Source organism: Psilocybe cubensis, chromosome 13 (genome assembly GCF_017499595.1).
Source record: "Psilocybe cubensis strain MGC-MH-2018 chromosome 13, whole genome shotgun sequence".
In the NCBI taxonomy this organism is placed as follows: domain Eukaryota; kingdom Fungi; phylum Basidiomycota; class Agaricomycetes; order Agaricales; family Agrocybaceae; genus Psilocybe; species Psilocybe cubensis.
In genome coordinates, this window is record NC_063011.1 from 446942 (window position 1) to 471297 (window position 24356).

The 24356-nt window shown below is 43.6% G+C and overlaps 4 protein-coding genes and 1 non-coding gene across 5 annotated transcripts; 2 read left to right on the forward strand and 3 right to left on the reverse strand.

The window, feature by feature from the left end:
• Positions 1–1544: 1544 nt before the first annotated feature.
• JR316_0012875 (Efflux pump vrtL) lies at positions 1545–3260 on the reverse strand (the record flags this gene model as incomplete). Its single annotated transcript, XM_047898494.1, has 10 exons — positions 1545–1698; positions 1757–1895; positions 1956–2046; positions 2100–2194; positions 2247–2438; positions 2496–2608; positions 2662–2773; positions 2826–2920; positions 2972–3087; positions 3141–3260. 10 exons carry the CDS (start codon positions 3258–3260, stop codon positions 1545–1547), a joined length of 1227 nt encoding a protein of 408 aa, XP_047742042.1.
• A 1911-nt stretch (positions 3261–5171) lies between these two features.
• On the reverse strand, positions 5172–5271 carry JR316_0012876. Its single transcript has one exon. It is a non-coding gene; the product is annotated as a tRNA-Ser (tRNA).
• A 10405-nt stretch (positions 5272–15676) lies between these two features.
• Positions 15677–17858, reverse strand: JR316_0012877 (Hexokinase; the record flags this gene model as incomplete). The annotated part of the gene is made up of 13 exons (XM_047898495.1): positions 15677–15723; positions 15780–15838; positions 15898–15962; positions 16022–16238; positions 16295–16443; positions 16493–16591; positions 16646–16961; positions 17013–17029; positions 17083–17306; positions 17356–17428; positions 17512–17602; positions 17652–17687; positions 17749–17858. 13 exons carry the CDS (start codon positions 17856–17858, stop codon positions 15677–15679), a joined length of 1503 nt encoding a protein of 500 aa, XP_047742043.1.
• Positions 17859–18055: 197 nt separating this feature from the next.
• JR316_0012878 (54S ribosomal protein L38, mitochondrial) lies at positions 18056–18584 on the forward strand (the record flags this gene model as incomplete). The annotated part of the gene is made up of 3 exons (XM_047898496.1): positions 18056–18082; positions 18137–18502; positions 18576–18584. The coding sequence occupies 3 exons, from the start codon at positions 18056–18058 to the stop codon at positions 18582–18584; spliced, it is 402 nt and encodes a 133-aa protein (XP_047742044.1).
• Positions 18585–20809: 2225 nt separating this feature from the next.
• On the forward strand, positions 20810–24154 carry JR316_0012879 (Nitrogen assimilation transcription factor nit-4; the record flags this gene model as incomplete). The annotated part of the gene is made up of 8 exons (XM_047898497.1): positions 20810–20892; positions 20952–21018; positions 21082–21420; positions 21475–21698; positions 21760–22136; positions 22216–22516; positions 22578–22640; positions 22693–24154. 8 exons carry the CDS (start codon positions 20810–20812, stop codon positions 24152–24154), a joined length of 2916 nt encoding a protein of 971 aa, XP_047742045.1.
• Positions 24155–24356: the final 202 nt, after the last annotated feature.

Sequence of the window (24356 nt, forward strand, 5' to 3'; positions counted from 1 at the left end):
ATTTGTACAAACATATCACTCGGTACCTGCCTTATCTAGAAAAGAGACGAGATTCACAGAAGGCCTGGCTCGCGAGGCTATCGTCCGTCATATATTCCCAAGATAAGTCTGGCGACGCATTTGGCAAATCAGACTCATTCAACTGTGCCAGTTACCACCACCGCGGCCTTCCACGTAGTCTGGCAACGCCCGCCTCTATCCCCACATCACCCACTGACAACGGGCAACTTGTGTAGGCTGCATCTTGTTTCGCCTCGCCGTCAACGTTCCCTCATTCCGGTTCACCGACATACCTTGACACCTGCACTGCGGGTGAGCATCGGCCGGACCGTTGGTTGGCGTAGTCGAGGTCTAGAGGAATACAAGATTTGTAGGACGTGCCATACTGTCAGATGTCTAATAGTGTCCCGGGAGATTCTCTGATGCAGGATCTTCCTGCCGAAGCGTTGAGTCAACGCACAAAACCGAAGCCTCTTCGAGGGCTTCGTTCCCTAGGACTGACAAGATCAAACCATGCATTCTTCCATGCTCGCATTGTCATTTCACTGTTACGAAATGCCCCCTTTACCACAGGCGCGTTTGCAGTGCGATGGCGTTTCAAGGATGGACAAATACCGAGCGAAAATCAGCTACGCGATATGAACTTTCAAGTTTCATTTGTCAACCCTGTCAAGGGAAAAATGCCTTTCATAGCATGCGACGATTACGCTGTCGAATGGCCATTCTCATTGAACGCTCTTCTCAAGGTAGAAGTCGATAGCACAACTTTTCAGATATCCCCTTGCCCACTACAGCTTACTGTCCTCCGAAGGGACATCAACATTAATCCAGATATCTCCTCCCATTCTCTCCGGTTTGGGTCAACTCAGATTGACCTCTCACAATTTGTGGGACAAGGTCGGGTTCAAAACATCGTATCCTTTGAGAGAAAGTAAAACAAATGCCAACGTAAAGGTGAGTTCCTTCCCTGTTGTTTGTTTCAAGCTCTGATCTATCAGCCCAGCTTTCCATTGAAATGATGCACGCTGGTGGCTCAATATCATACAGACCACCTCAGCCCAGGCTTATACAACCCTTCATGACTGAATTTACTAACGACTCTAATCGCATGGCACCCACGGATATAAAAGTAGAAACAATATCTGACAGCCATTTTGGATCTCAGTTACCAAACTTTGAAGACATATCACAGGACTCTCCACAATTTCTTCTTCCCTTTGCGCATGTTTCTACTGATGATGAACAAAGCGAAGCTCCTCGAAGTCGAACTTGCTCCAATTCTTCCTACGCGTCGGCACCGAGCGCTATGTCTGTCTTAGGATCTACGCATGCTTCGCGTTATAGCGACGATATATCAACATATTCAAAAGCATCTTCACGTACCGCCGATACGGACTACGGACTGTACTATCGCAGGATGGCATTGTCGCAGTCAACCTTGGGCACGAGGTCAGGATGAGATTGGAGTTACAAAATACACTATTATTACAAGAATATACAGTATCTACAATTATTCGCTCTAAGTGGACACTGGCAATTAGCGGCTAATTTGTGTTTTGTTTAGTATCGACCTCGAGGGTTGATCCTGAGGCAGGAGTTGTGCTCGCTGTTGATGGCGATAAATTGATCTGAACTTGCTTGTTCGCGTATCGACTGCCCATCCTGATCATCTTTCCATACTTCCATAGAAGAACAGGCCTGCCAGAGAGAATAAGTGAACTAGAAACATTTTCAACGAGGAGGACGGCAGACATACGCTGGACATCCCAATCCAATAGCACAACACGCCAAAATAGTATTTCCCTTACCATATCCGAGTGATGCATACATAGAAGGCGCAAAAAGTGGGAAACCGAAACCAGCTAGTGCTCGCAGTGTAGAGACTGCAGCAAGCGCTGATAATACACGTTTATTAATTGCTGTAGTCAAGTTTACAGAACAGGATAGGGACTGACCAGATGCGGCATGCAATGTAAATGTATCGACGACGTAGGTTTGTATCCCTTGGTAAACAAGGATTAGCCCTGATCCGACACAGGCAAGACCCTTCATCACGAGTGTCAGTTCTCAGTCAACAATATTGAGGTGACTTGCCGCACAATGTCTACAAGAATCCAATGAAGCCTGTTCTGTGCGCTCCAGCCGCTTAGTAGAAGTCCAAGGGGGAGTAACAGCGAGCCCGGAGCAAGAGTAGCTGTCATTACAGTCAGCCCATGCATGATAGTTTTGAAGAGGATATCACTTACGAAGACGAAACTCAGGTTCACCAACATTTCCATTCTTGCTTTTCAGGTATCTATAGATGGTATCCATATATCGGCCGTTTACCTGAGAGGTGACGACGAGTCCCAGTCCTAATGCGAGATAGTTCAACCCCCCGATACCAGAGCCTTCGTGGTATATACCGCTAAATATGGCGGGAATAGTCGTAAGAAAGACTAAACAAAAATAGCTTACTTTAGCTACTAGTCCCAGTGAAGAGGAGGTTTACTTACGGTAGAAAAGTCCATACACAAAGGCCATGTAGATTCCAAGGATCTGTACGATCGTCTCGTGGATAAACAGTTGAAATGGGCGTGTCAGTGCTTTGGAGAAGATAGTTTTCCATCTAACGAGATACTGTCAGAGCTATAGAATCAGAGGTAGCGAGTTATAGCTCACGTTCGGTCCGTGGAATCGAAGACAGTCCGGACTTCTCGTTTGGAACCATTCTCGAGATCAAGCCTAGCCCTGATTTGTTTGGCCTTTCTTTCGAGAAGTACAGGAGCGAATGCTACGGGTTATAGTCTCAGTGCATCAGTGATGGCCAACAAGGCATAACATACTTTCGCGTAAAAAGAATAACCCAGAAAGTTGCACCAGGACATCAACGATACTTGTAGACCACAGAACCCATTTATAAGTCGACCTTTCTGCGATCCTGTAACAGAAACGAATGAGTACAGAAAAATAATCAAATCGAAAAACGCACCATGCACCACACATAGGGCCAATAACAGGGCCTAAAAGTGGTGCGAGAGAGTATATTGCAATCGCCTGTCCCCTCTCTTCTGCTCTCCAAACGTCACCAATGACACCACCTCCGATCTAGGCATTGAGGTAAATATGTGTAGCGTGAGTCAAAAAGTCGATTAACATACCGCCAGCGGTGCGCTGCCCCCAAGACCTGCCAGAAAGCGAAATACCAACAGTTGGTTTTTGCTTTTGGCAAATCCACAGGCAATATTCCATACTGAATAGACTGCATTAGTTCCGGGCATGTTTGGATTGTATAACAACATTACCAAGGTAGAATAGATTCGAGATTTGAAGCACACGAGAGCGCCCGTATATCTCGCTCAAAGGCCCCAGAAACTACGGTGGTACAAATAGTTTAAGCAGGAGGATCACCGGGTTGCATTAAAATATGACATACCAGAGGACCGACGGCTGTTCCAAGTTTGAAGATGGACAAGGTTGAAGAAGAACAAATATTAAGTGGCTTACCATATCCCAAGACAAAAATACTGGTCGTCATTGCCAGTATTACGGTGCTCGTGATTCCAAACCGATGTGCGATTTGCTCAAATGCAGGTGCAATCATAGAAGAGGACACAGGAGAGATAAACGTGAAAGAGGAGACTACCAAGGTAGCCGCCCACTTTTGTTGAAAAGACCAGCTAAAGAGGATGGGATTAGCTTTCGTCAGGACATCCATCTAGTTGAACGATGTTTACTTTTTAGGGTTTGTGGGATCGTTCGGACCATCCCAGTCGACTCGAATGGTCTCGTTTACTCCTTGCCCTCCAGTGCCAATGACACTGGTAGCCTCGGCGATTTGTTGTGGCTTTTCATCGGTCACGGGTGAAAGGTGTCTAGTGGGTGTTGGCTTGTCCATCGGTACAAAGATTAGTGAAATGCCAATATGGGGGTATAATGTTGCTCCACGGGGGGAAAGAAGTTGGAAGCAAACCTAGCGTGTTGTTCCTCAGCCTTTTATTGATCCACACAAACCGTTTTCGCGTAATCCTTCGCATATGCTCTCCGTTCTCCCTTTGCTAAAAATACACAGATAGGTCTGAATCGAATAAGGATTCAATGTGGCAGCGGCCGAACAATCATCCCCGAGCTTCGCCAAATAGGCAGCACACATTGAACTTGGCCTTGATATATACATAAAGTGTTATTCAGTGTAGGTATATGAAGAATTGGCGAGGAAGCTTACCAAGTATTGAGACCTTTCAAGTGTTTCAGTGATGCTGCAAAGCTTTAAAGCAAATTAAGCTCGATCATGAAGTCGGTCATGAATTGGCTATGAATAAACCAAGACGTCAAGATGCATGAAAATATCTTTCCAATACCATTTTGCACGCGAGGTTCGGTCTGATTTCGCTCCCCGATTGCGAGGTCAAGTGAGGCATTGGCAAAGGTCATGGATATTCAAGCGGAGCTTTAAACACTTGGATTCCGAGATGAGGTGCCTGACTCAAAGAAGCGCCCGCACGACACTGGAAGGATAAAAAGTGAGATGACCACGAGCGTTTGCGACACAGCCTGATAGACGGAGGCTATCGAAAAACACTGGATGATAGTCTGTGGAAAAATCTGTTCTACTTGTATTTCTTCCGGCGTGTTTGCAGCCTTTGTTTATCAGGCTGAAATTAGCACAAACCTTCAATAAGCAACCTAGTTCATCGGCAATCTTCCCCTATCAACAATTCTAAGCATTCAGGTAATGCGACCATTTAAATATTGTAGGGACGTCGCCTATCATAAGATAAAGAATTTCACTCCTCGAAGCCAAGAGAACGGGGTGATAATATCAAGGCGATACATACCCCCGTCGTATTAAAGTAGTTTTTCATTGCTATGCTTGCATCCGTAGTGACACCGCGCCGGCGGCGGTAATCCATAAGCTAACTACGCAGGTCCAGGACCTCTAGCGCAAAATGCATTTGACAACTTGAAGAAAAATTAATCATAGATCCAACTAGAGCAAATTAATTGAAAATGGAAATAATTTGCTGAGAGCAGGTTTTGAACCTACGCGGTCCTCATGGATGAGGCCATGAGAGGTTATATACGCAGGTCCAGGACCTCTAGCGCAAAATGCATGACAACTCATTCTTCAAGAAAAATTAATCATAGATCTAGAGCAAATTGATTGAAATGGAAAATACATTAAAATAATTCGCTGAGAGCAGGATTTGAACCTACGCGGTGGGACACCAAGTGATAAGTGGTTCAAATCCCAATTCAAATCACTCGCCTTAACGACTCGGCCATCTCAGCTTCTGATTTGCATGACGTGGTTAGCGGAATGAGCATACTGCACTGTCGTTGCTTACCTAAATTTTACATAAGCAAGACTGCCAACCAAACAAATACGCGCACGCCGCGCGTGGTCAGATGCGAGGTGCGCGCGGCGTGAATGAGGTGAACGGATTCGTTTGTTTTAATGCATTAGTACTTTTCTTTCAACCAAAAAAATACGCGCATACCGTGTGGAGTCAGATGTGGGAGGTGCAGTATTTTTGTTTGAACCAAACAAATACGCACGCCATGCGTGGTCAGATGCGGGAGGTGAGCGCGGCGTGAATGATCACAATTTGAGGTAAATGGGTTCGTTTATTTTAGATACAATGCATTTGCAATGTATATCCGTGTACAAAATGAAAGTGTGAGCATTTTTTTGGGTGTTCTAAGGGCATTTCTGTGCTCATGAAAGATTCAGCCTGATGGGTTCCCAGATGCTACAGCACAGAGATGAACGGGTTCAAGAGAATAAATTTTTGGTAATGCCTTTTTAAGTTGATATGATTTGCTATCAAGTACATTTGTGTACAAAATAAAATATTGACAATTAAATATACCTCAGAATGCCTCCTGAAAGGTTCAACTTGATGGGTTATCCAATGTGCTACACATGGTTTCCGACTATTCCAATGGATACTGGGTTTATAAATTTGGTGAAAATATCTATAAAATCCACAAGTAGATTGTTTGAGTAAGTGATTGAAATTTCTCTTAGTGGTGAGCGGGTCCATTTAGCTCTGAATATGCATGCAATTTTCCCCCTATCTGATGGGTTGTGTATAATACTACATGTCAGGGTACGTATTGGTGCCACCCCTATCCGTTATCATTATCTGTTACGGTCCCACGTTGTCATGCCTTGTTCTATCTTTGTGTTCGGTCCCACGTCTATTGTTCTCCTGTTTCATCTATTGATAGTTGTCATATGTCGAGTACTCTGGTCCGGGAAGTAGTTACTCCAGTCTCCATGTATATATAGGGTCCTGGGGTCAGTAGTCAGACCCCAGCTTCGATATCAACTTGGTCTTTGGGCATTCTTCTCTCTTGACTTACATCAACTAAATGTACAGTAGATTACAAAGCGATGCCAACCAATTCAATAATTTTTTAGCATTCAAAACCAAAACAATTTTTAGAGCCGGTTTACAATGTGAAGAAGAAATTCTGGGGGTCAGCAAACATAACCCTCAATTAGAAGCCGTATACCCCTGGCCCCACGCAACCTTTAAATATAATGTACAATTGTTATATTGATGTGACTAACAGGTAAGTATGATTATCATTTACCCCTAAATGAAAACTTCAAAAGAGCGTTGGCGCGGGACAAGGCAGGGGCATTGTTCGCACCGTCACCAGTCATAGCGCAGAGATGTCCGAGACCCTGGAGACGCTTGACAACAGATTTAGACAGATATTGGAGCTTGAAAATAAAATCAAGCGGCGCCTGAACCCACTTGAAGTCTCGTTGCAAGCAAATCAATTTACTTTCTTCAAACCGTCACCATCCCTCTGCCCACGGATATACCTGGGGGCAGGTTCCGTGTACCTGTCTGCATATACTGATGCTTCATCTTCAATGTAGCACCTTACATGCTTTCCTTCAACCCAAACTGGTAGATGCTATTTCTCTGGTGACAGGTGAGTAATAGATAACTTGGTGCTTGTCGCTACTGACCCACATCCTAGAATTAACTGCTTTGAACACTAGTTGAAAGAAGATGGAATAAGTTGAGTATCTATTTAATATACTTTGCACTGCTAACTTCACTCGTGAAAGGTCCCAGACACCCAAACACTTGAATGCAGACTCTGAAGGCATATACTTGTAAGTATATGCGCTTTTTTATTGGTATTTTCCCCTTTTTTGACGCATATATTCTGGTCCTCCACTTGCCTATACTCCTTTTAGTTGTTCCAGATGTTCAAATGTGTGTCTGTTTCTGCCTCCGTGTCTTCACCGTTCACACTTTCTTTCTCTACTGCAGACACAGTTGTCACATGACACATTACCTCTACCCCCAAATGCTCCATCTACGTGCGGCCTCTGGCATGCATTGGGTGTATCTGGTGGGTAGTGTTGTAGAAGGAGTAGGAGGTACAGGGGGAAAGGACATGTTCAGAGACACTTGCCTGTATCATTGGGTGCAGCAGGTTTGGTATTAGATTTAGGTTCTGTTTAATTAGTCTTATATACTTGAAGTATGTTTTATGAATATATGAACTATTTTTATTATGATTTTTGTGTACTCCATTACAATGCCATAATTCTTGCAATTATAATCTCATGCAAACATTGGATAAGATTGTAAACCTTGAAAAAATTTATTCATGCTGCAATATTTCCGTTTTCTTACAACATTTCAAGAGCGTTGTAACGCAGTGCGAGAATTTCGAAGAAAAAAATATTTTATTGGGTTTACAATGCTTTGTAATCTACCCGCACTTTTTATGATGTAAGTCAATTCCTAACACTACAGAAAAAGAATAGAAAGGGATAAAATAATTAAATTGAAATAATATATTAATGAGGAGGTGCAAAGCACCAACGGGGTCAAGGGGCGCAGCCCCCGCAAGCTGTTGGCCCATTTGCTAAGCAAGTGGGTGAGCAAAGTGAACCCTACGGCGCGTAGCAACAGGTCATAAAGCTTGTCTATATATTAAGAGAGGGTGGTGTTGTTGCTTACCTAAAATTTACATAAGCAAGACCGCAGTCTTTTACAGTAAACCAGAAATGCCAGAGGCTTTGGATCCAAACAATGTCCTGGAAATCAAACATTGCGCGATGGCACCAGTGCAAAAATTTGCCGTGACACTGCTGATAAGCCGTGTCACGCTACAAGCACGTGCGCACAAGTGTGCGTTCCCATGACTGTGCATTCCCACAATATGCCGCGCACGGCATCAACCATTAACCTCGATATCCATAACACCATTCCCCTGCGCCAACCAGACCATCCTCAATTCAAATTGTATTACCTTTAAGACCTTCAGCTTCAATTTCTATTGTGCGTGACACGCCTCCTATCAAGCCTCATGGAGTAGGCAAGACTTTTCCCACGTTTTGACTTGTTCCCACGCCTAGGCGTCGCGATTGACTTAGTGAAAAATATGAATTTGGGTGCTTCTTTCAGCCTCACCTCTCAAAAACAACTCCTATTCCACAGCTTCTCATGTATTCTATAGACTTCCATACCCCTTTTTGTAATGGTAGTGTTAGAATCCCGTAGCATACACACCCTAGGGAGGTAGAGTAGTTTTGGCCTCTCAGAGCATCATCTTCCACCCAAGTAATAGATTTTTGCGAAATTATCATCAATTTTACTGTGTCTTCCTGCGTCGTTTCAAACTGTGTTCAAGTATACAGTATATTGCGTCCACCAGTGTCATTACCGGCCATCCAAACAGTTTACATCTTGTCCTTACCCCTCTCAACAACTCCCTAGTCACCTGTGGTTAAGCAGGGCTTTGTGAAGCAATCCGCACACAACAACGCACCTTGTACAAGCCTTTGGGTGTTTTAGGCACTGCCCATCTTGTTTCTCTGCCTTTTCACGCCCACACTGCTCGTCAGTGTATCACCGCCGCTTTGTGTCCCACACTGTCTTAAAACTATCTTTCTCACAACATTTCCTGGAAACAACGCGCCTATATTTTGGTGCTCACCTTATTGGGTGGTGGAATTATCTTTTCTGGCCTTTGGTGAGTGCATAATGTTTCTAATTGCATCTACATGAAGTAATTAGACCTTTGCTCAGGCTCTTTTTTGCTATTTGTCACTCTCTATTGGCAATCCCCTTTGCTTTTTTGGCCTTTGGTGAGTGGCTGTGTGTCTGATGTGGATACTGTAGAAATTGATGACACGTAGGTGGTAGCACTAGAATATAATGGTAAACTCAGTCAATGGTATTGGCTGTGTATAATGATATCTACCTAGAATATAATGGTACTAAATATAATGTAAGTAATCTATGAGTGAATGAAATATATGGGACTACTCACAACTCAGTCAATGGTATTGGCTGAGTTGTGTAGACGAAACAAGTGTGTAATTAGTCTACATATTAGTAATCGGAGATAAGATAACGCGAGTGCGATAGCTTGACTTAGAATAAATGTTCAACAGATACTTGATCTAATATCCTTTGAGAGCTCTCTCAAAGCTGTTCCTGTTTGTAAAAGATCTCTCACAAATTTCTGCTCCCTGCCCCCTCTGGAATCTGCACCTTTTCTTTTTGGCTGTGGTTGAGTTATTGGAAGTGCTCTGTATATCTACTGCTGCTGTGTATTGAGTATATTGGGGAATCTGAAGATTAAGGTGATACTTTTTCAAGGTGTCTGCCAGTTGTCTTTTGGACCTCTTTCTGGATACAGTTTGCAGAAAGATTGGTTGGCAGGTCTTTTAGACTATATAGTTGCCTCCCCTTCCTTTGGGATTGAAGCTCCATTATCAACTGCAGCTGTTAACACTGATTTTGCTTTTTTCTCACTATATTTAATTGCACTGCTGGACCAGAAAGGTCATCTCTTCCTTTACCTGGCTTTAGAATCTTTTAACAATGTATGCATTTAATCAATAACTGTACTAAGCACATTAAAATCTAATACTTTAAATTTTCAGGCCTGAAATACCTCCTAATATACCTCGCCATGCACATATTGCTTCTCAGAGATCTAAGCGTGATGCACGTTTTCTTGAAAGCCCACAGGCACACCACACACCACATCATAATCACATGCCAAATATTGAGCCTTTGAGTTTTGTTCTTCCTCCTACTCTTCCTCCTGCACCTACTCCACCTATCCATGCACAATCAGTAACTTTAAATGGAGTTGTATATAATTTGCCTCTAGATTTAGCTCAGCGTATAGCTAAACTTCCTGCTATTCCTGTTTCTCCACAACAACGTAGATATCAAATTGTGCCCCAATCCATTCCTGTATGTATTTTTTTTTTTTAAAAAAAACATTATTCACAGAATAAAATTAAAAAATTATATTATTATAGGCTCAACCTCAACTTCCTATTGTTCCATCCCTTTCTCAACATTGTAGACATCAGATTGAGCCTCCTCCTTTACTAGTATGTGGCTTTTTAATATATATATATATATATATTATTTATGATTAATTTATTTTTAGCAGCAACATCCTCAAGCTCTTGCTTTTCAGCCAAATATAATTTCTGTGTTACCTATTTCTCCATTAAATCCTAATGCACCTATGCTTTAACAACCTGTGCCTATTCTCCAACAACCTGCACCTATGCGCCAACAACCTGCACATCAGCACATATCTATTGCACACATGCCTTTTAATCGTAATTAGACTGTGCATAATTTAGGAAAAATGGATGTTGTCTGTTCTCATTGTGGTGCTTTCTATTGGATGGCAGAACGTTTAACCAAATCATCTTTGGCCAATCCTAAATTTGGAATGTGTTGTTTTAATGGAAAAATTATTTTGCCTCAAATAGAAAATGCTCCATCTGAGTTGGATGCTTTGCTTTCTAATTCTGATATGCAATCAAAGAATTTCTGAGAACATATTTGCCAGTATAATAATGCTCTTGCAATGACTTCTTTGGGTGTCACTATTGATCATGCAATTAATAATGGCAATGGTCCTTATGTTTTCAAGGTCCAAGGAAAGCTTTCACATCAAGCTGGCTCTTTACTACTGGCAGAAGGAGAATCACCAATATATGCACAGCTATATATTCATGATCCTGCAGATGCACTTCATCATTGCATAAATCATTAGGCTAATTCTGGCCTGGATTGCAATACAATGAGTATTCTTCAAGATATGCCATATTGTCAATATAGTGGAGTGCAGCTATATAAGCAGGCTTATGAGCTTACCCATAATTTGCCGCTTCATGAACAACATACTATTGCCCTTCAATATGATTGTGAATCAGATCAAAGACACTATAATCTTCCTACCAATGGAGCATCAAATGAAATTGCTGTATTGCTACCTGGAAATAGTAAAAATATACATTCTAATGAAAGGAATATTATTTTGAGACGTAGAGCAGGTAAAGGCCCAGAGCAGATTAGTGCATGTCATCCTCTCTACCTACCTCTTCATTATGTCCTATTATTTCCTACTGGCCAATTAGGCTGGCATCCGTCTATTCTTTTCCAAGGTGGTAAAGAGGTTGATGATGTTCAACCTGCTGTTCAACAAGCTCAGAATAACAATTTGGATGAAGATGCCCCCCCTGAAAATGTTTCCAAAAAATGCAAATATGTGTCTCAAACAGAATATTTCCGCTACTATGCACATCCATATTCTATTGAATATGGAAGTCAACATATTTTTAAAGCAGGAAAGCTTTTGCAGGAGTTTTTAGTTGAATGTTAGGCAGCTTCTGAGCAAAGTTGTTTGAGCTGGGTTAGACATAATCAACGACTATTTTGTTGTGATTCACGGCGTGGCTTAATGGATGCTATTATAGCAAATCCAGATGCAGATGGTGCTGATTTGGGCCAGCGTACAATTCTTCCTTCTTCTTTTGCTGGAAGTCTACACAACATGATTCAAAATTGTCAGAATGCTTTAGCTATAAACCGCTACTATCATGGTGCCGATTTATTTATTACTGCTACAGCCAATCCAAACTGGCCTGAAATCAAAGAAGCACTTCTTTCTGGCCAACAGGCTTTAGACCATCCAGATTTAGTTGTTTGGGTATTTCGTGCAAAAATGAAGGAAATGCTCAAAGATATATATGAAAAGGGAATTATGGAACATATAGTAGCCAGTGTATGGACAACTGAATTTCAAAACGTGGGCTACCTCATATGCATTTGATTGTTTTTCTGCATCCGGATGACAAGCTACGCATACTTGAAGACATTGATAGTGTTATATCAGCTGAATTTCCAGATGAAAATAAAGAACCAGAACTCTTCAAATTAGTGAAAAATTTCATGGTCCATACACCCTATGATGATCCTCTTCTTCCTGGACAAAAATCTCCTTAATGTCATATTAGCAGCAAATGCTCTAAGTGCTTTCCTAAAGTCTTCCATGATCAAACTACTGTCAATAATGATTCTTATGCAAATTTGCAGAGACATGACATAAGAAAGGAGTATGAACTTCCAAATGGCAAGAAAGTTGATAATCGTTGGGTTGTAGCACACTGCCATTATCTGATCTGGAAATTCCGCTGCCACATTAATGTTGAATCAATTGCATCTATTAAAGCCATCAAGTATATCTATAAATATGTCTACAAGGGTCATGATTGTGCAACTGTAGAATTAGGAAGAGCTCAAGATGAGATTAAACTCTATCTAGATGCATATTATGTATCTGCATGTGAAGCACTATGGTGTATTTTCCACTTTTCAATGCACCAGGAATCTCCACCAGTTGTCAGACTTTAAGTTCACTTACCAAATAAAGAAATGGTTGTGTGGAATAAAGATGATGCACCAGATGCTCAAGTTATATTGGACAGGACTGCAGGGCAAGATACAACATTAACAGCTTATTTTAAAGCCAACTAAAAATTTAATAAGGCAAAACAAACACTATATCAGGATTTTCCATCAAAATTTGTATGGAAGGCTAAAGAACGTAGATAGGATATTCAAAAACAACAATTTTCTATTGGGTGTATATATTATGCACATCCCGGTTCTGGAGAAAGATTCTATCTGCGGACTCTTCTTACATGTTTAAAAGGTGCAATCTTCTTTCAAGACCTTTGAACAGTAAATGGAATAGTCTGTGATACCTTTTGGGATGCATGTATTCAATATGGTCTTTTAGAAGATGATAATGAATGGAAGCAGTGCTTAGAAGAAGCTGGGCATATGGCCAGTGGCCAACAACTCCATAATCTGTTTGTGACTATTTTAAGAGACTGTATTCCATCTAATCCTGGAGCATTATGGCTTTCTTTTAGAGATAAAATTTGTGATGATCTTTGGCATGCACTTATCTCACATAACATATATTAAGCTCCAATTAAAGAGGATGTATATGATTATGGGCTCTATCTTATTAATCAACTTCTTCAAAGCACAAATAAGTCACTTATTGACTTTCCAGGAATGCCTCTGCCTCAACAAGATTAGGCTACTGCTATTGTAAATCCATTAATTGCTGAATAGAAGAATTACAATTGGAATAGTCAATCAGCCCTGGCACAACAGCATATTCTTACTCTAAACCATGGATAGCGTTGGGCATTTGATGCAATTATAGAAGCAGTTGAAAACAAGAATGGCCAATGTTTTTTCCTTCATGGTCCAGGTGGTACAGGAAAAACATATATTTATAACACAATATGCTACTTTCTTTGTGGCCAAGGAAAAATTGTTCTTTGTGTAGCTTCTTCTGGAATTGCATTACTGCTTCTTATTGGGAGACGTACAGCACACTCTATGTTTAAAATTCCCATCAAAATTCACAATGAATCAACATATTCTATTCCTTGAAATTCTCATTTGGCTGATCTAATTTGCATAACTGATTTGATTATCTGGAATAAAGCACCTATGCAGCACATAAAGCTGTTGATTGTACATTTCAAGATATTTGCCAGTGCAATAAACCATTTGGTGGACTGTCAATTGTTTTTGGAGGGGACTTTAAGCAGATTCTACCAGTTATTGTTAAAGGTTCCAGGCCTCAGATTGTTAGTGCATGCATGCAATACTCTTCTTTAGTATAGAAACACATCAAAGTTTTTAAACTTACAGAAAATATGCACCTGAATACTGGAAGACCTAAAGAGCAAGAATTTGCTCAATGGTAGCTGGACATTGGATTAGGCAAACATACAGATGATTCTGATAATATAAATCTTCCTAATCATTTCAAATGCTCTAAAAACACAATCCCCTCACTTATAGAGACTATTTATCCTGGAATCCATTGACCTACCATAAAGATCACTACTTTGCTGAATGTACAATTCTCTGTAGTTGGAATAATGACATTGATGATATCAACCAACTTATTCTCAACAAGTTTCCTGGAGAAGAAAAAGTTTTCCACAGTGCTGATACTATTCTCAATAATCAAGGTCATGGTGAAGAAGGTGTTTTAATGTATTCTGTTGAATATCTCAACACTATCAATTGTTCCGGCCTTCCTTTGGCTAAATTAAAGCTCAAAATAGGATGTCTTGTTATGATTTTGCGCAATCTCAATGCAAGTGAAGGTGTTTGCAATGGGTCTAGAGGAATTATTACACAAATTGCCAACCATGTTTTAGAAGTCCGTCTATTAACTGGAGATAAAGCTGGGGAGACTGTTTTTATTCCACGTATTAGTATTACGCCAACTGATACACAAGTCCCATTTGAATTTTGCCGACACCAATTTCCTATCAAGTTGGCATTTGCCATGACAATCAATAAAGCCCAAGGACAATCAGTTTTACATGTTGGACTTAATCTTATTTCATCACCTTTTGCCCATGGTCAACTTTATGTAGCAATTTCACGAGTCACATCAGTACATAACATTAAAGCAATATGGGATTCTTGTTTGGGAGAAAATGCTTCAACAAAAAATACAGTTTATCCAGAAGTTCTGTCTATTGATCTCAATAATAATTAAATTAAACTATCCTTTTGTATTTATTCGAAAAGTACATAATTTCTCTATGTAATAAATATCAATACTATGTGCATTATATGCAAAATATCTTGGCAACTCAGTACGGAGGCGCAAGGCGCCGACTGCGGGGTCGAGGGGCGCAGCCCCCGCGAGCTGTGGCCCGTCAGCGAAGCAAGTGGGTGAGCGAAGCGAACCCCACGGCGCGTAGCGACGGGTCATAAAGCTCGTTCCACGGGATTGACGAGGCAGTTTTTCTCGAATAAATCAATAGTCGAGAACATGATAATGGCACTGTGTCAACGTCCATTGACTCAGCTTGCTATACTATTGGTACAATCTTGAGCCAGAGGTTTACAAGTTTTTCGCCCTCCTATTTTTCACAGAGGACCAATCTGGGACTTTCGTCTGCAGAAATAGAAAATGACTCTGACCGAGTAGACGACATATCTCTGACACATAGCTATAGACACCACCTGTCCTGAATAAAGGGCGCAAAGAACCCGAATAACATCGGAAAGTAACAAGGAAGGTCAAAGTTATTTACATAAAACTCTACATTGGACAAACAGTCTGAAATATACGATTGAATGGTTCCAGAACAAGAGATCTACAGATTGGTGGTACAGAAGATATACAGTGAAGAGCAAAGAAAGCAAGTTCGGGATTTCCGGGACATGACGTCCGAGGGATGGAGAAGAGGAAAAGGTCGACTGGATCGAGATGAAGACAAACACGAGTCAAAAAATACAAGGCAAGAAGAGCCGACAATGTCGAATATCTATACTGAGATACTCTATAGATTGACGTATAGTCCAGCCTCCTTTCTCTTCTTCGTCATAGCTGCATGAATGTTGGATGGTTAGCATATCTCCTCCGACATCCTCGAATACACATACCAGCAATGATTGCACTTCCAACGCCACTGCCATCCTCAGCGTGATGGGTAATGATTTTTCTGATTACCACATTCAATTACATGCACATAGAGCGATAGATGTTGCAACAATAACTCACCGTCCTCGCTCTCCAAAGATATCTACGAGTCCCTCGTGTATCCTGTCCGCGAAGCCAGGGTATTTCTTTTAGGAAATGCCTGAGTATTCCGTCCCACCCCGCGTAACCAGGTGAAATATCTTACGTTGTACAATGAACCATCAGCGCCAACAGAGCACCCTTCATCTAGGTATCCCATCTTGCTCACAATGGCAGCAATGCCACAGGCGCTTAGCCGTGCGGCGCGTCGGCCAATCAACTTCGCAAGCGCGCGGAAGAACTGGCGTTCTGCCAGGGTCGTCTCCACGGCGAAAAAGTGTGTGAATATTCCGATGATCATAAGCAGCTCGTCTGTCGGGTCACTGGAGTCGTACACGATATCAGCATACAGACCCCAGTGAGAATCGGCGTTGCGTACCTTTCCATGAGAGAAAGGAAGGCAGTGTCAAAAACGTATGGCTTCTCGAGTTTGTAAGTATTTTGACCGAGGAACAGAACACCCTCATCGATGAGCTCGCAAATGACGAGGCGGAGAATTTCTCCCAGATATCGTCCAGAAATTAATTTCTAGTGACTAATTTCAGACGACTAAACGTATCGACAAAGGACCCTTTACCTCAAATGCTTGCTCTCCAGGTTTATTCGACGTTTCATCAACGATAATGTCATACTTTGTTCGTGGAAGATGTTCGTGCTCAAAGGAATCAAAAGCACCCTGGAACGGCGATGAGAAAGGGATAATTTTGAGTTGAACTATAGAAAAGATTACCCATTCACAATTGATAGCCATATCCGCCGACTCATCGATGCCTAGATTGGCAATTTTTGGGATGTCCTTAACATGTTCCATGTAGGCAGCATTGCACCCGGTGCCAAAGATGCACGCAATTCTCGTCTGTGAGTTGACGTAGTTTGATGCGATGAGTGTGCCAGTAGTGTCGTTTATGAGGGCCGTTAGTTCAACAGGAAGCTGATATTTTTCAAGAGAGCTACGGAACATGGCCGCCACGTCCTGGCCCTCTGTATTTGTAGCACCGAAACCTTTCGTCCACCGAATGAGAATTCCCTGATCAATGCGGTCTTGTCTAGGAAGAAAGAGGTCAATGACGGAATATAACCTGTATAGCAATACTCACGTGCATGGATACGAAAACTATTGCTGTTGTAAATAAATGCAGCTTTGTCGAGATCGATCTCAATACTCACTGTGAATCCAAGAGGAAGCTTTCTGCCATCTTTGAGAGTAGCAGCACCACCACTGTCCGCCAAACTGGTGTCCACAAAAGTCTTCAAACATTCCGCACAGAAGTCAAATAGTTCTTGGCCACTTCCATGCTTTTGCTCTTCGGTAAGCCTGTATTTTGACTGCGTGATTTCGAACTTTCCATCGCCCTGAACCGTAACGAGACAAACGCGAAGGTTTGTACCCCCTGGTAATACATCCAGTTGACTGAATTCACGAAAGAAATATGCACTCACCAAGATCAACAGCTAGATAATCTCCCTGTTCCTCTCCTGTTGGCCAACCGAAGACAAAAGTCGGGATCATGGGCTCATTTTGGAACAAGTTAGCATTACCTCGGAAAGCAGATTCGGATACCGGGAGGCGGGGGTAATAAACATGATAATGCTCACCACAATCTGCTCTGGCTTCTCTAGTCCCAGCTCTAGAGTCTCCTTAAAAGCCTCCACAATCATGCGCATCCGTTGGGGGGTGAGAGTGAATCTACATCTAATCAGTGTATTCTTGGACGCATATGCCATCGTTGACTTACAGCATCTCGTACTTCCTTAGATGATCGGCCATCGTCCTGGAAGTGTCAAAATACAAGATCGGACTTGCGATATCCCTGGTACGAATTAACGACGCACTTCTTTGTTGCGTGAGGTAGATCCTCCTCATCCTGCGTCCTCGTATGGATCGTGAGCGTCTGGCCGGACGCCAGGGTAAGACTTCCACTTCCTCGCCTTGAGATAACCATTGTTGGAATAGATGTAGTGGTGGTAAGAGAAAGAGATAGAAAACACAACTGTCTGTGGAGTTCAAGGGCAAGACCGATGGTCCCTAACTGAGCCCTCCCCCATTTAGTATCGTGGGAAAATATGGAAAATGTGTTGCGCTGCTGTTGCCCCCGTTCTTTAACAGGCCCTCGACGTCGTCGCCACCGTCGCCAACGCTATGATTGGCCTTAAAAGTACTCTTAATGTAAGACTTTGCCTTTTACTTGCTTTGTCTGTCAGCTTATGTCTCTAAATGCAGTGCATAGATAACTCCGGCGCACTCGTCGTTGAGTGCGTCAACATCCTCAAGAACAAGGTCAACAATGGATGGGGCTCCGTTGGCGACGAAATCGTTGTAGTAGTCCAAAGAGCGCGTCCTATCTCTGCTGCTGCCCAGGCCTCAGTGAACGCTGTCAAAGTTCGTCGCGGTGACGTCCGACGCGCCGTGATTGTCCGCACTCGCAAGCCGGTGCGAAGACCTGACGGAAGCTACATTCGGTTCGACGACAACGCTGCCGTGCTCTTAAACAATAAGAAGGAGATGTTGGGGACGCGTATTGGTGGAATTGTTAGCGCAGACCTGAGGTTGAAAGGGTGGGGAAAGATTGTCAGTTTGGCCCCCAGGGTGAGTTTCTGAATCGTGTTCTGCTGTATATGTCGTTACTTTTCTGACGGACCGAATCATGTTCATCTATTAGGTTGTTTAATGTATACATGGATATTTTTCAATGACAAACTTTTGCTTGAATCAACTTGGTTTTCGTTCGGAATTTGCTTTTCACTGACTCTTAATTGTCTCCATTGGAAATGCCTCGCTCTTTTGCCTCAGTTCACTAATACATCGTCATCCTCAGGTGCTATTCTTGCCGGGTTTCTCTCGCTGTCTCGTACCGCAGTTCCGTCCCGACATATCCAACTCCACCGCCTCTTCATTCTATTCTATGAACGTTGACGCCAACATGCATTGACGTCACCCATACTGTATTCCTCTGTTCCACCAGTCTAAGTATCAATCTGTCACTATGATCCCTCCGAAATTTTATGATATTTCTATCCTCTTCAATCCAAAGAGAGGTGGTTTCATTTCACTTTCCGTAGTTCTATTGTTTACGCAAACTTTGAAGATAATTCTCTCTCTCTTGTTCCGCCTCAATGAAACCGCACCGAAAACCACCTTACTTCGTTCACATTCCGATATCTTTTGATACTGATGCAGTTGCCTTATCTTCTACTTATCTCTGTGCTCCGTCCGTACACAGTCTCCATTGCTGTGACTGTGTCGCCCTCGTTTCCTCGGATGAAAATACTTTGATAGGAATAAGTTGCCTTTGGTACCCTAAAATCCACGGCGATCATCCGATGTTTACTTGGTTGCTTTCGGTCGAAAATTTCTTGCGGCTGAGTCGTTACAATGTAGACTTCCGGTGTACGTTGGACCTTCGTTATCTTCAGTATGAAATCACAGTATTGACATCTGTTCCGCCCGATTTTGAACCATAGCACTTAACTCTACAATACCAGTACTTGCTGTTGAATCTGGAATCAAGCATCATGCATTTGCTCTTCACAACAAGGCCGCATCAGTCGTAACACGGTATGGGGCGGACTGTGTTACCAAGTGCCAATCAGTCGATTCGGTGCGGTGTTTGCTTGGCTACGATGACAGAAATGCATATCATCAATCAATTATCTCGGGGAAAGCCAGGCCTCCTGAGCAAATGAATGGGCCCAACTATGTTTGTGACCTTTTGCATATGCTTCGTCTCCGCAGTCGAGAGCGGATGTGTTTTTTATTCAAGGCGTAGGTCACTCTCCAAAAGGACTGTGGGAACCATCATGTACAATTCATGAACCTTTTGTTGGTATGCTTTACCCCACACATCATCATGTTGCTAATTTTCAGGACTTTAGGTACAGTCTATTAATGGACGTAATTGCCTCAAGTTGAACCCACAATTTATTTGAAGCGCCTCCAAAAGTGTTCTGTATGAATCTCGAATGGAGTTCTGTTACTCGTACTACGAAAGTCAAGGACGACGTATATTTGGCATTGACTCTATTACAATAACGAAATGGTTCATCAAAGGTTCGGGAGGGAATACCAAATGTAGCAAAGTCCTCCGCAAGGGCTCGGTTCTTATTCCAGGGTGATTCAGCAGTGACTCATTTCATGACATATGATCCCGGCTGACGTTTGTACTCACGCTGAGACCAATGTTCAATCCACCAGCATCTGGGGCCTCACCTTGATCATCACATTGAACGTGATCCAATGATAGATATTCCGAAAACCAGTATAAGCTTTTTTCAATATATCCTCAACCGACGACCCATATTTTATTCAAGGGCGGGGAATCCTCCATATGTACCTATGTCGAGGGAAAACACGCCTTTGCAACGAGGCGGTTACCATTTCCAGTCACTTGCGCTTCCTTTTCAGTAGCAGTCCCTGTCCATCGGATATTTTTCGCCTTTTGGGCCACCAGTCCCGCCCATTGCAGTGCCTTTGCTTGTGAAAGCGAGCGATTTCGCGTATTATTAGCGCCGCTAGCCGAATTCGCGCTTGATTCTGATTGCATGCTATCGTATCTGGCTGACGCTCAGGTATTTTAGGCGCTCAAAAGCGCTAGGAAGCTGTGTTTGCCGAGGGCATCAGGCACGAGGCTTCGGAAGGTATGCGGGATTGGGAAGGGGTTCGTTCAATGCTCCCAAGTACTGCACATCGCTATGTTTATAAAGCGGAAGACATAGTATCTTATATCACTTTATCTCACCCACCAACAAATAATCAGCATAATATCCTCCACTGTATCAACTATATCAACTATTGCCTGTATTCTACATTTCTATTACTATCTGCTTTATTACTAGAGTTTTGTCGTATCGACCCTTTTCTGGTTCTCACGTTTGAACCCTCCAAACCTTTGCCATTATGAAAGCTGGTAAATCTTCTGGTACCGGAAACCCTCGTGGTCGTGGAACATACAATCCCGCCTGCGACGTTTGCGCCAGAAAGTAAGCAGTGCCTATCATAGTCATCGCCAACAGCGTGGTAAAGTACTGAAAATCTTTAGGAAAACCAAATGCGATGGCATCAAGCCTGTTTGTCAACCATGTCGACAACAAGGTCGTCAACAAGAGGTTCGTATTGCTTCGGAATATGTATGAAGAAGCGTTGTACTGATTCCTTTTGTATCTATTAAGTGTGCATGGACGAAGAATCCAGTGCGCAAACCCCGGACGGAGCAACACTTCGAAGCCCTACACAAGCGCGCTGAGAACCTGGCCGTCCGCAACAACGAGTATCGCAAATACGCCGACTACCTAGAATCCCTCTTAGACGAATGCTTCCAGGACTACCATTCCCATCGAACGATTGACTTTCGCGCTTCTCGACCTCAAGAAACCGATCTACCATCCAGCAGCTCGACTAACCTCGACCATGAGTTTGATGTCACCGTTGTGGGCGATGAGGACAATGAACACGATTCGGAGAATGGTGATCCAGCGAAAGAGATATGTATACCTCCCCAGAGCCTCCAGGTACGCCCGTTAGCCCCGTAGTTTCGATGGACGTAACTCATCTATTACGATTAGATCGAGGAAGGACGCCTTATCCACCACGGGAGAACGTCCCCTTTTATATTTTCTTCCGTAGACGTTCCCCCACAGCCTTCGCGATTCCCTGCTCTCGCCTCCAACCCAGATGCAACATACGTGCTCGCCGTCGATGGTGTCAACGACGAGTACTGCAACCCTGACTTTGACTGGTCGCGGCATCTCCCAACTGCTGTCCCACTAGACCGAAGATCCCATGACAAGTCAGTACACATCCTCTTTCACCTCGACTATCCTCATTGACGGTACTCTTTATGTCCACAGAGCCCTCGATCTCCTGTTCAAATTCTTCACTTCTTGGTGCTTCCGCATTGTACCCGCCCTCTTCTTGAGGGATATGTACCGCGCGCTATCCGTGCCCTCTTCACAGCCTCCTCCGAAAACACCACATTACTCTCCCATGCTGCACAACGCTCTGGTGGCTTTGGCCCTGGCGTTTCTCGATGACCATAGATTCCGGGACCTCAAGGCTCGACAGTACTTTGCCAACACTGCGAAGAGTTTTATTGAAGCCGAATGCCAGAAGCCCAACCTCTGCGTTGTTCACGCGTTGTCAATACTGGCCAGCTATCACAGTTCACAGGGCGAGCAGACGCTCGGCTATATGTACTTTGGCATGAGCGCGCGTACTGCACAAGCACGTACGTATTTCCTCATATAGTTGCGTTGATAATCTAGCTGACGGTTTAATGACAGTCGGTCTAAATGTTGACTGTACAGAATGGGTCAAGCTTGGTCTAATAGACGAAGCCGATAGGCTTGATCGTCTTTGGGCAAACTGGACCACCTTCAGCCAAGATGTCTGTTGGTCTCTGTATGTGGGCCGCGATTTCTGCGTCACACCCCCCAGCGAGGCGGAACCGGGCAAAGACATAGCTTTGCCCTTTGTTGACGCCGAATACGACCAGATGCCGTGGGTACATCCACCCTCTGGCGTCGATCCCCAGCCAAACTATCTTACAAAGACCTTCGAGGCAACATGTGAGCTGCTCTTGATATCAAGACGCATCATGGATGTCATGTAAGTGTATTATAAACATATTCCTTTTCTTTCATTCAACTCAACTTCCATGTTTGTATAGCAATGGTCTCAACAGGGCTCGCAGCCGTCCTTTTGCGGTTGACGAATTAATTAGCGATATTGAGTTAGTTTCATTTCAATTTTCTATCTATATTTCTGTCTGACATGCACACCAGTTTGAAGCTCAATACTTGGAGAGGCAGCCTTGCTCCCGAGCTCGAAATCACTGTCAAATCTCGTCCGACGGCCACGCCACATAAGCTCATGCTCCACCTCGCCTATTGGTGGCTCTTCATTCTCCTTCACCGCCCCTTCTTCCACCGCAAATCGCGGCCCATATACAGCACTGACAGAGAAATTGACCATGTCAAGCTTTGTCGCCGTGCAGCAGAGAACATCATGGAACTACTCGCAACATGGCGTTCTTTGTACGGCCTTCGTTATTGTCCCATCACCCTCATACAAACCGTGTTCTCTGCTGGCACTGTCTATTTGCTGACAGCCATACAAGCTGGCTCTGGAGTCCGTGTCGCCCAGAAGGAGCTTCGCCATTCACTGGATCAACAGAAACTAGTAATGCAGTATCTTCAGGAGATTGGGCGGTCGTGGCAGTGCGCGACCAACATAGCCGGCATCTTGAACACCCTAATGCATGACCAACTTAAGCCCCTTTTGGAACGCAAAACGATAGCTATCACATCCTCCGCTGTTGGGAGCCTGACTGTTCCTGAGTACAACGGCGATGATGATGATGATGACCCGCCCTCCACGCTATCTCGCTCTTCTTCCAATGGTCACATCCGCAGACACTCATCTATCTCCAAGTCCAGGCCTCGTCGACTGAATCATGGCCGAAATCACTCCGCAAGTCAAGCTCCTCATTCGGATTCTACGCCTCCTCCTTCTGCGTCACCTACTATTACTATTTCCCCGGTTCATCAATCCAATTCTTCTGCGACTGTGAGTTCTCCGATTGCGATACAGACTCCTCCGAAATCGTCCGCGTCTCCGTTTTCTTCCAGCCCTTCCAGCATCCCTGTGCCCGATCCGTGGGGTCTGCGACCCAGCAGTGTGTCTAATGGCAGCCCAAGCCCAGGTTCTAGTCCGGTATTCTCTAACTATTCACCTTCTACATTTGTGCATCGTGCTCCACCTGTTCACAGTTTTTCGCAACAGCAATCTACATTATCTAGCCAACCAAACACGGAGGCCTCATTATTCTATGACAATCAAACCACCAACCCTTCTAACCACTTGTTTCACGGTCAAGGCTCTGTCTTCGCACATACTCAAGATCAAAGCGTCACCGGTGGACAGTCGTCGTCTCGCTCTCACCAATACCCTGGAAAGGAGCTCGCAGGCTTCCTCGGAATGCTGGGTGGACAGACCCTACCGCAAGCGCCTTTCGTGGGTCCGTTTAGTCTAGGCGATGTCACTGACCCCTTTGGCTCCTTCTCGTCGTCGTCGGACTCCACCGCATTCTCGCCGGACCCTGCATCCCTCACATCGTTTGGAATGGAGTTCCTCACCCAGATGAATGCGTCTTCCTCGTTGAATGGCCAATCTACGCTGGATAATGATGCTAGCATGGACGACAGCTCGTCATGGGACTTTTGGGCGCAGACGTTCGAGTCTTGATGTGCCCATTCCCTTGGACTACTACTTTGTACTGCTTATTAACCACGTATGTTTTCGATCATCCGTTCTGCGGCTGATTGTCATGGACTAGACCGCTTGTTACCATTTGTAATGGTAATTGTACTGAATCTTGGGGTTAGTTTGTAAAATCTGTGCTGCGCAATATGATTTTATTGTCCCTTTTTAGCTTGTAGGCTGATCT